The 16,184-nt window shown below is 42.1% G+C and overlaps 1 protein-coding gene across 1 annotated transcript in view; it reads left to right on the forward strand.

Annotated features, from left to right (window-relative positions):
* The window catches only part of kiaa1109 (KIAA1109 ortholog), an 81,954-nt gene that overhangs the window by 47,278 nt on the left and 18,492 nt on the right, over positions 1-16,184 (forward strand). Inside the window, exons 53-75 of the mRNA XM_062397240.1 lie at positions 158-393; positions 1,459-1,703; positions 1,787-1,892; positions 2,519-2,616; positions 3,456-3,644; positions 3,786-3,954; positions 4,843-5,054; positions 5,783-5,866; positions 7,345-7,543; positions 7,861-7,920; positions 8,085-8,311; positions 9,078-9,254; positions 9,802-9,929; positions 10,066-10,189; positions 10,330-10,442; positions 10,894-10,984; positions 11,808-11,873; positions 13,937-14,205; positions 14,379-14,594; positions 14,889-15,069; positions 15,152-15,341; positions 15,700-15,861; positions 15,952-16,091. Coding sequence (XP_062253224.1) covers positions 158-393; positions 1,459-1,703; positions 1,787-1,892; positions 2,519-2,616; positions 3,456-3,644; positions 3,786-3,954; positions 4,843-5,054; positions 5,783-5,866; positions 7,345-7,543; positions 7,861-7,920; positions 8,085-8,311; positions 9,078-9,254; positions 9,802-9,929; positions 10,066-10,189; positions 10,330-10,442; positions 10,894-10,984; positions 11,808-11,873; positions 13,937-14,205; positions 14,379-14,594; positions 14,889-15,069; positions 15,152-15,341; positions 15,700-15,861; positions 15,952-16,091 — 3,682 coding nt within the window. The remainder of the gene's footprint in view (positions 1-157; positions 394-1,458; positions 1,704-1,786; positions 1,893-2,518; positions 2,617-3,455; positions 3,645-3,785; positions 3,955-4,842; positions 5,055-5,782; positions 5,867-7,344; positions 7,544-7,860; positions 7,921-8,084; positions 8,312-9,077; positions 9,255-9,801; positions 9,930-10,065; positions 10,190-10,329; positions 10,443-10,893; positions 10,985-11,807; positions 11,874-13,936; positions 14,206-14,378; positions 14,595-14,888; positions 15,070-15,151; positions 15,342-15,699; positions 15,862-15,951; positions 16,092-16,184) is intronic.

Below are 16,184 nucleotides of genomic sequence, written 5' to 3' on the forward strand. Positions count from 1 at the left end.
TTTATGTTCCTGGATAAACTGGGCATCGCTAGATTTTGGTTTGGATACATTTTCGTCCAACTGTTAACATAGTGACAATGTGTGGACACTACACTTCATTAATGCAAAGTCACTGCTGTTCCTGACTGAAAGATTGTTTTTTTGTCTTCCCTCACAGTCAGCCTCCGAACAGAGAAGACACCCCCACCCCACAGCCCACGGACAAAGCATCCAGTATCAATCAGACCCCCGTGGAGGCCAATGAATTCCCGCAGCTTCCTGAAGGCCTGGAGAAGAAGCCCATTGTCCTTAAGTTCAGCGCCATGATGGATGGCATCACCATCGGAGCTGCCCTCCTGCCCTCACTGAAGGCAGAGTACAAAATGGGGCGAGTGAAGAGCCATGGCATGACAGGTGTGTGCGAAAAAACGCTTGACATGGACTTCCATGTTTAAAAACGAGGAGACGCTTTCTGTATGTCCAATTGTCACGATATCTCAGGAATGTCACAGAAGCTTTCTTTTGACTGGCCACAAGAATAAATTAGAAATACCTGGGAATAAAACTACTTAAGTTAAGTACAAAAATGTATTTAAGTACAGATTAATATTACTTCATTACATCCCACCACATCAGGTGTGTGGAGCCTTCATATTGTTGAGCCTGTTGCTTCTTTGCAGCAACATACATATGTGAAGCACTATACTCTGTGGGGTTTGGTAATGTTTACTGAGCTGTGGTATAACAGGTCCAATAGGCCAGGACGCTAATAGTCATTAGCAAAAATCATCAGTATTAGTAGTGCCTGTCTAGTAAACATCAAGCTGCCATTTCTCATTCTTACCTATTGCCGACCATCACTAGTTGAATGGGTGCTGCTTTGTCATCAGCTGTCACAGGTTAATTTGATAAAAATTTAAATATAAATTGAACATGGCTGCTGTCAATGTTTTGCTTGTCAAAGATAATACAGAAACCACCTCCCTCTAACAATACTGAACAACTAAGAGTGAACATGGTGTTTCTGCATAATAATATCAATATTGTAGTTTTCCGATTTATTTTCTCAAACCATGACCTTCAGTATCCTGTGTGTGAGATACACACATTGAAATAACACAGCTGTTAAGTAATTAGCTACAAGTTGTTAAAACAACATTGAGCAGAATTTGAAAATGTTATTGAACTCGTATTGGCGAATCTCCAAGGAGATCACCATCAGCCTCCAGTGATGAATGATGGCATCGTCCTTCAGCCCAACCCTAAAGTCTAAATTTATGGCTAAATATTTGCCTTCTGTCAGAGTTAGTCACATACCAGGAACTTGTCTTTGTTATTTCTCTCTTAGTGAATTTATTAAAATATACAGCACAGCAACAAACGACTCAATATGTTTTAAGTCCACAGTATCACCTTTAATGTCAATCTTGAGGTAAAATGTTAAAATATTAAAACCTTTCTTACTTGTCTCCCATCTAGGAGCACAAACTAGTTTCACTTTTGAGTTGCCAAACCACAAGCTTTGCTTCCAGTCAAAAGTGTCTCCAGTGGACATGTCCACCATGCCACCATCAGCGAGCCTCACCCTGCCTCCAGTCACCATGTCAGGAGAATACATCATGGAGGACCACGAGAGCCACTCAGATCTGGGCTGGGCACCAGACGACTTCCCAGCCAAGCAAGGAAACTACCTTCAAGGCAACTACCTGCGTTGTGTGGCTGAGGTAAGACGATCCTGATGCAATATTCCAGACAATAAGTAAAAACTGATCAAGAGGAATCAAACACTTTCTTCCCTGATGTGCAGATTGGTTCATTTGAACACAACCTGACCACAGATCTGCTCAACCACCTGGTCTTTCTTCAGAAGGTCTTCATGAAGGAGGTCAATGAGGTTATTCAGAAGGTGTCAGGTACTTTCACTCAGACCCACATACTTTTTACATACATGTTGTAACTGAGGTGAGTTGCTGTGGGAAAAGGATTTGACACAAACCAACTAATATCTATGGAGCCTGTGCGAACTATCCTTTTCACTTCTCCTGCTGTTGTAACGGCCCAGGTTTCCATTCAGATCAATAAAGTTAATCTAATCTTAAACATCTGACTGCTCCCCGCAGTATCCTGTAGCCTACAGCTGCTGCTTAATTCTCTCAAAGAAATCGGTTTTCCACACAGAACAATGCTCAAGGCACTGGCACAAATCCAGTGGTGTTCATTTCCACAACGATATTGATAGTAATTTGTCTAACTCGCTAAGCTTGATCGATGTAATTGCCCAACAGAGGGAGAACTGGAAGTTTTATGCCATTTTAGCGGAAAGAGTAATGGTATAGCCTTCAGCCGAGATTATGGCAAGTATTCTCATCAAGGAGAAGTCTTAAAATCTAGTTGTAATGGGACACTTCATCAGATATTACACCTCGCACATTTTCAGACATACACGGACGATAGAGTCCCACTATATCATGTTATCGAGTATTTCTCAAGAGTCTACGAGAGCAGGTGAGGTTGACCTGTTTCTTTTCTATGCGTGCAGGAGGAGAACAACCAATCCCACTGTGGAACGAGCATGACACCTCAACTGATGCAGACAAGCCAAAAATCCTGCTGTATTCACTCAGCCTCATGTTCAAGGTATTTCATTATCCTCCTGTCATCAAGAAACAGCACATCAGTCAGGAATGGCTTAAAAAAAATACTTTTGATTCACGGTGAAACTGTAGCAGGTCAGAGCGCATCAGCTGAGTAGGCGGCCCCTCATATCTGGCCCAAGGGCCCTTTGCATTCACACAGAGAAAACAATCATTTATATCAAATGTTATTCACCATGTCATGCAATGACTTTGCATTGTTTTTTAGCTGATACAATTCTAAGTCAATCGATAACCATCTCAGGAAAGGTGACTGGGTTCCCGTTGCCACCACTTTGTTATACTTACTCCCACTAGATTATGCAGCCTTGACAGAAATTGAAACACCTAAGGCCGCCTATCTGCTGCCTTGATACTCGGCCTACAAGCTTCTTTTAAAGTTGCTTTTAACTACTGAGCATGAAATGAACTCCAGACACAGTCAATTGTCCTTTTCTTTCTGTCAAATAAAAGCTCAAATCTGGACAGGACTTGCACTTATAAATAACTATAGGCTTAAATCAAACTTAAATTGGTTTTAGTAAAGATCATTGAACAGTTCTTTGTTGTTGAAGGACAATGCTTTGTCTGAATTTGGACCAAGCTTGAACTTATTCAAGCTTTAAATGGTCTTTATATGAACAGTGACGCATCAACATTATTGTATTGTTGTTACTGGATCTCAGCGCAGCATTCAACATAGTTGACTGAAAGATGCTTGGCACATCGGTGGGACTTTCTGAGTTAAAGCGTCTGTAATTATGAATCGAAGTGAACTTAAGGGCATCCATGTGTGTTTTGAGTCTGGGAGGAATTTTCTGAATGTTGCCGTCTTGATTACAGGGAATCCAGATGACAGCAACCACTCCCTCCATGCGAGCAGTGCGCTTCGAGACGGGCCTGATCGAGCTGGAGTTGTCCAACAGGATCCAGTGCAAAGCTCAGCCAGGCGGCAGCAGCAGTTACCTCAAACTGTTTGGCAAATGTCAAGTGGATCTCAACCTGGCCCTGGGACAGATAGTCAAGCACCAGGTACAAATCAGCCTCACCCTGGTTTACATGTGGCGAAATCTGTTTGGGCAGATGCAGAAACAGATGCTTTTTACCAGGTTGTGTTCCTCTTGAACTTATCCTATGTTGCTCCCTGATCCCATTTCTCCTTTCACTGTACAGGTGTATGAAGAAGCTGGCTCAGACTTCCACCAGGTGGCGTACTTCAGAACACGGATTGGTCTTCGGAATGCCCTGCAGGAGGAGATCAGTAGCTCCTCAGACAAGGAGGCCGTCCTCATCACACTTAACAGGCCGATTGTTTTCGCTCAGCCTGTGGCATTTGACAGAGGTGCCATTTACATATTGTCTATATCACATCTAATATCAAATGTTAAAACTGAACTTATGTGCCTTAAAGGGCCCATATTGTGTCAAATACATTTGCTGGGCTTTTACTATACGTAATAACTTTAAAGGGGTCAGTACGCTTTATTTCTTCTGATGTGCCGTGTCGCTGTGCTCAGTACAGAGTAACATTAAAACTCCTTTGTGAAACTCAGGATGATACTTCTATATTGTGTGTTACTCATACATTGACAAAACTTGAACAAACATGATGAAGGTGTAACTTACTGTTCAGAAACATCCTGTTGTAACCGACTGTAAATATGTGGCTGGTCTTCTATAGCAGTATCCAAGCATAATGTGAGTTTCAGCTGTGTTTACAGCCAGAGATCGTCAAATGCGCCAGAATGACACCGGTGATAGGCCTGGTCGCGTATCACTCAAAGTGTAGTCAGCCAATCAGAGGAGGGGCTCAAGAGACAGGCAAAAACAGACGGTTCTGTCTGCAGCTCCAGAGAGAGGCAGAAGAGGGGACATGGAAATACACATTTCAGCAGTTTTTCGTCTTTACTCCACTGATATATCATCTTAGGGGTACCAACGTCTCAAATTGAGTTATTTTTGTTGTGTGGGAAGAGAGTCATGGCCATGTCCCCTTTAAACTTGTTTGGTACAAAATACCAAAACATCCAAGTTGACAATGAACAAACAGTTTCAACTCGCATGTTTTGGTATTTTGGGACTAAATATAGCTCTCAAGTATAACCCATTTCAACACTGGTTGCATCTGACTCCTGTATCTCACATTCAACAAAAATACAACAACGGGCTTCACATGACATTCATGTTCCAATTACATGTCCGTTCAACCCTTCCCGTTTCCCTCCTGCAGCTGTGCTCTTCTGGCTGAATTACAAGGCAGCCTATGACAACTGGAACGAGCAGCGCTTGGCCCTCAACAAGGACATCCACATGGCCACTAAAGAGGTGGTGGACAAGCTGCCAGGCATCCAGCAAACATCAGCTCAGGCTTTCAGCACGCTGTTCCTGCAACTGACCGTCAACGACCTTGGCATCTGCCTGCCGATCACCAGCTCAACACAGGTATACCAGCTACGATTGTTTTTTCATTTTTTTTTCTTTTTACAATTAAACTTGCGGCTGTAGATGTTGAACTTAATATACGATACTTGTATACCTATATTCATTTCTGATTCAGAAAACAATAGTAGTAACATACACATTTTGATGTTACATATAAATGCAGGGCTATATCTTGAGCAAAGTTCTGTCATCTTCCTTAGTGTTAAGCAGTTTCTTTCATTATTCCACATAGATGAGAAGGTTATGGTTTGCTTCAAGCAAGTTTTTGTTAAGATAAACCATTTTCTGCAGCTTGCTATTATTTTGAATCTCATTCCAGATTAGTCTCACAAGTTTTTTTCATCTCCTCTGGTACTTTGATGACCATTTTGTTTTTATCAGTAGCCTTGAGAAGGATAATTGCTTCGATGTTCTTTGTTCCTAAAAAGAGCAGTTATTTTGTTATCAGCTGTGATATCAGTGTTTCCCCTACAGTAGGTTACAGTAGGTGTGAAGAAGGTAGAAAGGCTTCTAACTTAACGTACAAACCTATCCACTAATCTGCTACACCACAATACATCTTTGATTTATGATTGGTTCATCCCTCCACTTTCTGCTGCATTAGCCTTTATAGAATTACATTAGGGGAAACACTGGATATTAATGAATGGTCCATATCAGTTGTCTTGTTATTCTTACGTCCATAGTGACGAGATATACCAGCTGTCATGTCACACTTATTTCCATAGAGAGGACAAGCACCAGCTACTGAGGGCATCAACTCTGAAGCTGGGGCCAGCACATCTGTAGGCCGCCATAAAAATGCAAGAAAAGTAACCGACAGTTTCTTACATCTCTTGTGATGGCTTGTTGTGGGACAATGACTTACTATGATCAATTCTCTTCCATAAATACAACACGATTCAAGTTCTCCTCTGTTTAACAATAGCAGGTCACACTACTCTGTTAAAACCTGGCAAAACAACTAATGAGCTTGAGCATAAGCTTGACCTGGTGTCTGATGTGTTTGGGGTGTGCAATTACAGAATAGAGACAATGCCAGGTGATGTCCAGATTGTTGCTGATGTCTTGCTAAAATAATTTTCAGGGACAACCATGCAGTTGTATGAAGTGTTATACCTGACACTTAAAAAAGGACAACAGTGCAGTGATTCACATGGCAGGCTTTGTAAGGGAAGGTATGTGGGTATTAATTTACCTGGATTCCTGTGGTAACTGCCCAAAAACTATGGTCTGATCTCGATCAAAGTCGTAATAATAAATCTCTATTTGGAGGGCCAGACGGTGGACACACATTTACCCTCCTAAGTTAACAATCCATTGTCTTCTGCTTATCCGGGCTTGAGGGTGCTGTCTAAGCAGCGTATCCCAGACATCCCTTGCCATGCTCTCCAGCTCATCCTGTGGGATCCTGAGGTGGTCTCAGTTCCCTGGGAGTATTTAGTCCCTCCAGGGAGTTCTGGGTGGGTCTGCTTGCAATTGGGCATCCCCAGTAAAAATCCAAAGCAAAGCGTCCAGGAGATATCCGGTCAGATGCCCAAACCACCTCAACTGTCCCCTCTTGACTTGAAGGTGCAGCGGTTCTACTCCAAGCTCACCCCGGATGTCTGAACTCCTCACTTTATCTGTGAAGCTGAGCTCAGACACCCAACGGAGAAAACCCTTGTTGGGTGCTTGTATTCTGGATCTCATTCTACCCGGAGCTTGTGGCCATAGATGAGGGTTGGAACAAAGATTGACTGATGAATCAAAAGCTTTGCCTTGCGACTCATTTCCCTCTTCACCACAACTGTTCCCAAAACCGAGAGCTCTCCTCACTAGTTGATTGTCCTCCCTCTGCCTCCAGTTATGACTGAGGTAATGATCAGACTCCTGTTTTAGTATCAATGCAGAGTATATCCAGAAATTCAGGTAATATGGACAAATAACTTCAAATCCTGGACAAAAACATAATCTAACAAACCGCAAAGCTTGGTAACATTTCACCTGTAGCTGTATGATCACGTCCTTGTTTATAGTCATTCATGTGCATGTTTTTGCATATGGCATAATTGTTTTGCAAAACTAGCATGTTTTGATTCGAGTTAATCCTGCAAAGTATTAAAATGCACATGAAAGTAACTACATTTATGATTAATTAATTTGATTCATCGAGTGGTAATACAGAACAGCAGAATGAAATGTTACCATCTACTGTAAATATGCCTTTTTCCCGAACACATGGAAGTGGATTCTTTTTCCCCATTTTCCCTTGTCCTGTGTAACCTCCCTCTGCCTGCCCCTCCGCCAGGCCAACCACAACATTGATTTTGATGCCGGCTCAGCGCTGGTTCTAACCATCGAGAGCACGCTAATCACTGCCTGCTCCTCCGAGTCCCTGGTGAGCAAAGGCCAATTCAAGAATTTCTGCATCCGCTTTGCAGAGGGCTTTGAGACCTCCTGGGATGATTGGAAGCCTGAACTCCGAGCAGATATGGTCATGAATGCTTGTGAGTGACCGATTATATGCAAGTTGGAAAAGTGTTACTGAGATGGTTAATTTTGTTTTCAATTTTACAATTAGCCTTTTTTAACACCCATACTTGATCAATAATTAATTTAGGTGGAATGGGCTGTTCCCTTTATCTTGTGTTGATGCTCCTGAGCTACTTCCGAATTATTACTTCAATTTCTAACTGTATCCTTAATGTTCCTGTTATTGTGTGGTTGTTAACCTGGCGTCAGTTGGTAGAAGCAGAATTGTGTCTTTCCATTCAGCATCTCAGAAATATTGACTGGCTTTTTTCTGTATGTGGTCTGTGTGCAGGTGTAGTCCCTGATGGTACATATGAAGTATGTTCCAGGACTACAGGGCAACCGTCCGCAGGCAAGTTCTTTTAACTAAGCCATAGGCCATAAAATATGGATCACGCCCTCCAGCTCCACAATAAGCATGAGACAACTGTTTGAAATTTTAATTTTTGCATTAATTTCATACACATCCTCTGCTGTGCTCTTCTCTCCCTCTTGGTATTGTCCTCCTCTAAACAGAGAGCAATAGTGCTGGTACCTGGACTCTCAACGTGCTTTGGAAAATGTGCGGCATTGACGTGCACATGGATCCCAACATCGGTAAGCGCCTGAATGCTCTAGGCAACACGCTGACATCACTCACGGGCGAGGAGGACACTGACGACATCGCCGACCTGAACTCTGTCAACATGGCAGACCTTTCAGATGAGGACGAGGCTGACACCATGTCACCCACGATTCACATGGTCAGTCAATAGAGGCTGCATTCGTTTGCATTTATTTTGTGGTCGTAGGGACTTGAGTTTTGACTTACTTTTTCGACTTATTTAACCAATCCTTATGGTATTAAACTGTTAATATGATTTTAGGATTAATATTTATTTGTCAGCTGTTAGATAATATTATATTTTGATATCAATTCTACTGTTAAATATCATGTTACAGCCAGAAACCTGTTAGCTTAGCTTAGCAGAAAGGGAAAATCTTTAAAAAGCACCTACTAGCACATCCAAAGTGACAGTTTGTGGTTTTACGGTCTGTCTGTCAAGGTACAGTTGGCTCCCTGGTTACCTGACAGTGACATCAAGACAGCATGAAGTCACTCCCTGACCAGGAAATACTCCCTCACATGATCCTCTTTGTTGGTTTCACTCTTTAGTTTTTGTGTTGATTACTCAAATGGGATACATTTTCTTGAATAGAAAGGTTAGATTTCGCAACATTTGAACAGAGCTGGGCGTAACCACCGGTTTCCAGTCTTTGAGCTAAGCTAAGCTAAGCTAACCGGCTGCTCATGTTAGCTCCCTTCATATTGACTGTACAGACATTAGAATAATATTGATTCACAGTAAGAAATTGAATAGGTGTATATCCTGACATTTGAATGACACCTTTTTTAATATTTCATCAATACATGTAAAGAAATCCTACCTGGCTTCCCTCAAAGTTTCAGAGGGTTAAGTCGTTCATTCTTCCAACTGTCCATCCATCTGTCCCTGCCGTTGTTTACAGAATCCAGAGTGCCAGTTCAGCCCTCGGCTGACCTTAAGGAAGCGTCTGGTAAACCACATCCTGGGCCTCAGCCCCAGGCCTCAGAGTGTGTCTGTGTCACCCGACCACTCAAATTGTGCATCGCCTCGCCCGCAAGCGAGCTGTGACAGGGCCCAAAGACCTCTCTCCTGGTCCTGTGTATGTAGCATCACACAGTGTTCTCTCTGGGCTGAATAAATCACTGGCAAGGTGGCGTCAAATCTCAGTCACCTGCCATTAACAGATCAAGGTTGTGGATTCCTTAATGCTAAGCAATGCTGTGTTACGCTTTAGCTAAATCTCATGTTAATAGAGTCTAGTGTCGCTTAGCATTTACTTTCACTGCCCTCCTCATTGAGCTTCAGTGCCGGGTGAAAATAATTAATTGGTGTTACATAATTCCTCTGGCATCGTAGCTGTATTTTTTCCTCTTTCACTTTGAGTGGAATGGTGAAGGTGGTGGTGGTGTCTTCTGTTTTGTGATATTTTGATGTCAACTGTGGTGTCAATTAGACATAACATTTTTAACCGAATCATAGCAATGAAATAAACCTTTAATCACAGGTTTGGGAATGATGTCTTCTTACTTACAGCACCTGCCTGGCAGAAATCTTTGAGACAAAAATTGTTTGTTTGATCTGCAGCTTTGTCATGACTTTTATCAGATAATTGTGTTTTGGTGTGTATCAATGCTGTGACCCAACAGGAGACAATTGACCCCAGGAGGCAAATGGTGATGGGGAACGTGATTGACCCTAGAGGCAGGAAGGTCACCAAGAGGGTGGTGGACATCAGAGAGCTGAACGAACAGGCCAAGGTCATCGACGACCTCAAGTAAGATTTGTTTTACCAACTTTAACTTCTTTCCTCCTGATCTGATATCGATCATTTTAAAAGCTTACACTGATGAAGAAAATTCTTCTGCTCCACTGCTATCTTGTTAAAACTGTCATCCTCTTGATGAGTGCAGGAAGCTTGGGGCCAGTGAAGGCACCATCAACCAGGAGATCCAGCGCTATCAGCAGCTGGAGTCTGTGGCCGTCAACGACATCAGGAGAGATGTCAGGAAGAAACTGCGACGCTCCAGCATGAGGGTAAACAATCATCTCCTCCCAAGTTGGAGTTGTATTGCTTTTATACCTCAGGCTCTATCCACTTGAAATTATACAAAATAGTGACAGTATGGGTGCCATATATTTGTACGGGACCTGTTTTTGTGTTCTTTGCTCTGTAGGCGGCCTCTCTTAAGGATAAGTGGGGTCTTGGCTACAAACCAAGCTACAACCGCTCCAAAAGCATCTCTGCAGCCGCAGGCAGGCCACCTCTAAAAAGGATGGACAGACAAAGGTAACAAACGATTGCAGGCCTGGCACTGTATAATCAGAGAAATTATACTATTAAAGGTGCTTCAACTAGCATTTACTGTAAACAAACAAGACCACATAACCGCTGTCTGTGACCTCTGCAACCCATTTACCATTAACGCTCTCGCAGAGAGGATGTGGTGACTCACAAATCAGCACATTCTGTTGAGGAGAGAAAGTGTTTGCCCCATTTGTTATAGAAACACAGAGATCTCAAAGTTTATTTCTTTAAAGCAGTTTACACGCTGCAGAACCTGTATAGATTAATCTAATTAAATCTAGAGTAAAATTCATAAATCAAAACAACTGGAACTAAACATGATGAACAACAAGGAAAAAAGTCTTGGCTCAAACCTACTAAGAGCAACCTAATATCACTTAAAAACTTGACATGTTTATATATTTGTATCTCGTGCCACTTCCTGTGTCTGTAGTTCCAGAATAGGAGATGTAGATGATTTGCCAGATATCAGAATGGATGCTTCATCTCCCGGACCCCGAGTCACCTTCAACATCCAGGACACGGTAAAACTTAATTTTAACATTTTCAGCACCATTTTACTAACAGAAAGATATAACACATTATGATTGTTTTACTGATTCAACATCATTCAAACTGAACCAATATTAAAAGGAGACATAAGTTGTTTTTTCTATTTTTCTTTAGTATATGATATTTTTTTTGTGTATGCAAAAGATCTGTTAAAAAGTTTACGAAACAAAGTTCAATGTAAGGGAGCTTCATGGCCCTACAGAAAACACTACTCAGCCAATTGTTTATTTGTTAATCCCTCATTTGGCATCACGATGCCCTGAAATAACATAGGACACATCTAGCAGTTGCTCTGCTACACCCCTACCAAAGCCAGGCAAAACGAGAGCAGAGGCTGATATTTCCATCATGCACTGGAAGCAGTTGACCAATCAAACCAGAGTAGGCTAGATAGCCAATCAGATCAGACTGGGCTTTATCGAAAGGGGGTTCTAAAGAGACAAGAGCTAAAGCCAAGTATTTCAGACAGAGGCTGAAAAGAGGAGCTGCAGCAATGGACAGTCTGAACATATGAGACAAATTACAATGATATGAGCATAGTATCTCCTTTAAGATGAGTGATAGTTTTGTGCCATTTTATATTGACAGTTTGAATGTTATCATCTCACCCTTCATTTGTGTTTGTTTCGCACTGTAGTTGATCGCCAAGCTCCATGATATTTGCATGATGCTGTAACTCATATGATGTCATAGGATCCTCAGTTTTGCGGTGGTTCAAAGGGAGACACCGTTGTGCTTTGAGGATTTGTTTTCATTTTTAACACTTTTTTTAATAACTGTTTTGTTTGATTGAAGATTAATAATCAGGCATTGGCCTTGGCCTCTGCAAATTCACCAGTCAGTCCAGGGGAGATATTCAAGGTATATATGGTTCAAAAAAATTAAATTTAACAAATTAAAAATCCTAACCAATAAATACTACTTCTGTTTCCTCCTCTCTACTGTGATTCCCTTTACGGTGCTGACAGGATTATATTATGCAAAATCAAGACAGGATGATGGGATATTATCTTCTGGTGTATAGATATACAAGAGTGTGCTAATTTGCATAATAACACACTGTTACCCTGCACTTTGTGTCCCTAGTTATATTATAATTCATTCCTGGTGCACTGAGATCACCTGGATTTATATTTAAAGCTGGTATTAAAAGAAATATTAAAGTTCCAAACTCTTTATTATTCCTCTGTTGACAAAGAAACACTGATGCTTCATCTGCCCCAGAGATATATGAGATAGCAGCCCATCCCTGACTATATTTGGATGACTGAAACCCAAGTGTGCTTTCAGATATTAGTTTGCTCGTAAAATATAAGGCTTCCCCTATAGATGCAAGGTTATGGTCGATATGCTGCTCAATGAATTATGGAGGGTTAATATTTTCATCCTTTCTTGAAACTGCATAAAAACATCCTAATTAACTTATCTTCAACCTTAACAAATGGCCTGATCTCTAACAGCGATGCATGGGTGGCCTCTGAACCACATTCTGTCAGCTGTCAATTGACACAACCTGTCCACCTGAGAAAAGCCTTGCGCTGATACAGTATTATTATTGTTTGTTTTATTTATCCACTGATTCTGCTATAAAATTATGTTGTTTAATAGCCGTAATTGTCCAACATCAGAAATGATGAATAGTTTATATAACTAAAATATTCGTAATGGAAAAAAAGTATGATTCACTCTGTGAAAGGCTGAAGCTTTAAACCTTCTGTTACCGTTACCTTCCTGTTTTTGTACTGTAAAAAACTTATAACACTTACCAGGTTTCCCACCAAGGTGCATTTTGGGGCACATATTATAGAAAGCATTGTCACAGATTACAGTCTTAGCTATATGAAAATTAAGACCTTTCTACTTTATGAAAGAGAAAACTCTTGAACTTTTGACTGATCTGTATCTGACTGTCAACAAAATATTAGCTTTACCCTTAATATAAGACTTTGAGAAATAGGTTCTACCCTAATAATTTTACTAGACAGAAGCCATCATGAAGATGAAAATGTAAATTTAAAAGAAAGTTTTTATTTCCCATGAACCTAGACTGAACACCGAATCTAGCTTTAGTCGTATTTCCCTGCCTGGTTTAAATAATTAAATCATCTGGCTTCTTTCAATCGTTCTTTAATGAAGACAGACCCAGACTGAATCTGGTAAAGGCAGCATACCAAGTCTGTTTCACTTCTGTCCTTCATTCTGTCATCTTAACCACCTACTTCCTTTGGTCGATCATTAAGGAACAAACTTACATTAATAACATGATTGGTGTTTCTTGGATTTAAAAAAAGTCAGGACAATCATGTTGTTGAGCTGATCCTCAGACTGGTCACAAATCTGTATTAGTCTCAGATGTTGTTTGCTTTCGTCAAACATTTTCATTCTTCACACATTTATCAGTGTCCAGCAGCAGTCAGCCTCTTTCCAAACCTTTCCCGGGCATCTGTGGTTGTTTCGGACAGCTGGGCTTCTTCTCCTGCTGCTATTAAGGACATTCTGGTCGCAGACTCCAGTGTTCTGCCATGGTCATCCTCTTGAAAGTGTGTCTTTCCGTTGCTCCTGTGGTGGTGTCATGTCTTTGGTCATCTTCCTGTTTGTTACACTCTTTGTTTAATTTCTTTCCACTGAAAGTATCTGACCTCTCACCTCCTCTGATCAGCGGCATGTTGGTAGTGTTTTGTAACATGGAGCAATAAAGCTGAAACAAACACTGAATGGCTATAAATAAAGACAAGAAAAAACTTGGGATCCTCATGGTACAAAACACTATCTCCTTCAAAGTTACAATCTCTTGGCTACCTTCCTACTTAAGTCATCAAGTACATCAGCAAAATTCTTCATTGATGCCTTTAAATAGGAAGATGTTTATACAGATGTATAAACTTTCCCTTTGTGTGAGTTTGACTTTCTGCCCTTCTTTGAAGTTCCCTGAGGAGACAGAGGTGGACCTGTTGTCAGTCTCCATTGATGAGCCATCTCATCCTCATCATCACCCTCATCTTCATTCTCCATCAACTGGGGAGGGCCATCACTCAGTTTTCAGTGCCCCTGGCACACCAGCTGTATTCTCACCCATACTTCCCTTCCAGCATGACGACATGCGGCGCGACGACCTTTCCTCTTCCTCCTCCGAAGACTCCGAGAAGGAAGACGAGTTTGAGCGTGAGAAACCACAGAGCTTCCGAAGGCCTGTGTGAGTTGTCTTGTTTTTGTCCACTCAAGCATAACTGTGATAACATTTTAAGGAAAGCGCCGTTAATCTCATAGTGTGAAAGCTTTGCTTTTATGATTAATGTTTTCAACCGTGAATACAGCTCTGCAGTTTTTAAAAACCAATAAACAATCCTCTTATTTGTTTGTTCACAGCCAAGCATCGCACAAAAAGTCCTCTGGCTTTTCTGCCGTGAGTCAGCTCTTCAGCGAGCGCTGGCCTAGCACGCCTGCCAACCGCAGCTTCGGTGGCCCAGCAACTGAGAGAAACATTGACTTTGAGCTGGATGTCCGTGTTGAGATTGACAGCGGGAAGTGTGTCCTTCACCCCACTACTCAGCAGCCTGAGCACGAGGACATTGCCTTAAGGAGGTACGATGAAATTCATGTTATTCATTCTGAAAACTACAGAATTTAACTTGAGGTCTGTACCAATTCTTTTTTGAAATAATGTTGCTTAAAAACCAAATCAAACTCTACGCTATAAAGTCCACAGGAATGGTTTGCCAAATAAAGTTTTAATGCTGTACCTGAGACAGAGGTGACAGGCTGTTCTCAGTGGAAACAAGAAGTACAACTTTCTATATTCAGCTAACCAAACAGAATAAGGCATAAGCAAACCTTCCTTCTACATGTGACAAGCTTCTATCCCTGCGGGGTCTATAGGAGCTGCGAGCGCAGCCTGAGGAGTCTGGACCAAGAATCTCCCCCCAAAAAGAAGAAGCTGCAGCCCACCTACACCTCCACAACCCATCTGTTAGCTGGAAAGAAATGTCCCTCCTCTCTGCAGACCAAATCTAATGACATGGAGACAACAGTCTTCTACATTCCAGGAGTAGACGTCAAGGTCAGTTTTTCCCTCAGTATCCAAGTTATCCACCAGTTTCTACTGCGCTCTGTTTATTTATTTTGTAACGTTTTCCCTGCAGTTGCACTACAACTCCAAGACCCTGAAGACGGAGTCTCCCAATGCCTCACGTGGATCGTCTCTCCCCCGCACGCTCTCCAAAGAGTCAAAGCTGTATGGTATGAAAGATATCGGCACTCCCAACCCTCCCAATGCTGTCCAAAGCAAGACTAACTCGCTCCTACCTCCCCCGCCCCCACCTATCCCATCAGGTACTGAGCATTCCCTCATTTTTAATTGCATGCCCGAGCACCATCCGTAATCAGCGAACTTAAGAGTGCCACGTCGCTCCGATGTGATGATTTACATCCACACGCAGACCCACCGAATCAAATGCATGTGATTACATCCTTTATTTTTAGGGCATGAATCGAGAGGGCACCTTTGATCAGAGTGGCTCATGCATATTGATGTGCACCACATAGGGAATTACACCAAAGACAGAGAGAAAGACAGAAACTACTTTAAAGCGATTCCGCCTAATTTAAAGTTTACGAAATGAACTGCCAGAAGTGTTGCAGACGTTTGGTCTAGACCTTAGCCGTGACTCTAGCTCTCATGTGTCTGCAGCCAAAGGTAAAGGCAGTGGAGGGGTTAAGGCAGCCAAGCTGTATGCCTGGGTGGCCCTCCAGACTCTGCCAGAGGAAATGGTCATCAGCCCCTGTCTGCTGGACTTCCTGGAAAAAGCCCTGGAGACCATTCCTATCACTCCAGTGGAGCGGAGCTACGCAGGTTGTCTCATTGCACCAACTGATCTTTAAGGATACTTATTGTGCATGTGTATGAAGGACGTCTTTACTAGTGTTGGTGTTCCTCTCTCAGCTGTAGCGTCCCAAGAGGAGGACATGGGTCAGTTTGACCCTGTGGAACAGCTGGAGGAATCCACCACCTCCCTGGTTTCCTCCTCCACTTCAGCCTACTCCTCTTTCCCTGTGGACGTGGTCGTCTATGTCAGAGTCCAGGTACGAACAACCTGACTGCAGTTCTCACAGCTCGCTCACTATTTTTTTCACAAACATTTACGGCAAAAAAATAACCTTAACAAATAAAACTAG

The sequence above is a fragment of the Platichthys flesus genome, chromosome 10 (assembly GCF_949316205.1).
Source record: "Platichthys flesus chromosome 10, fPlaFle2.1, whole genome shotgun sequence".
Taxonomy (NCBI): Eukaryota; Metazoa; Chordata; class Actinopteri; order Pleuronectiformes; family Pleuronectidae; genus Platichthys; species Platichthys flesus.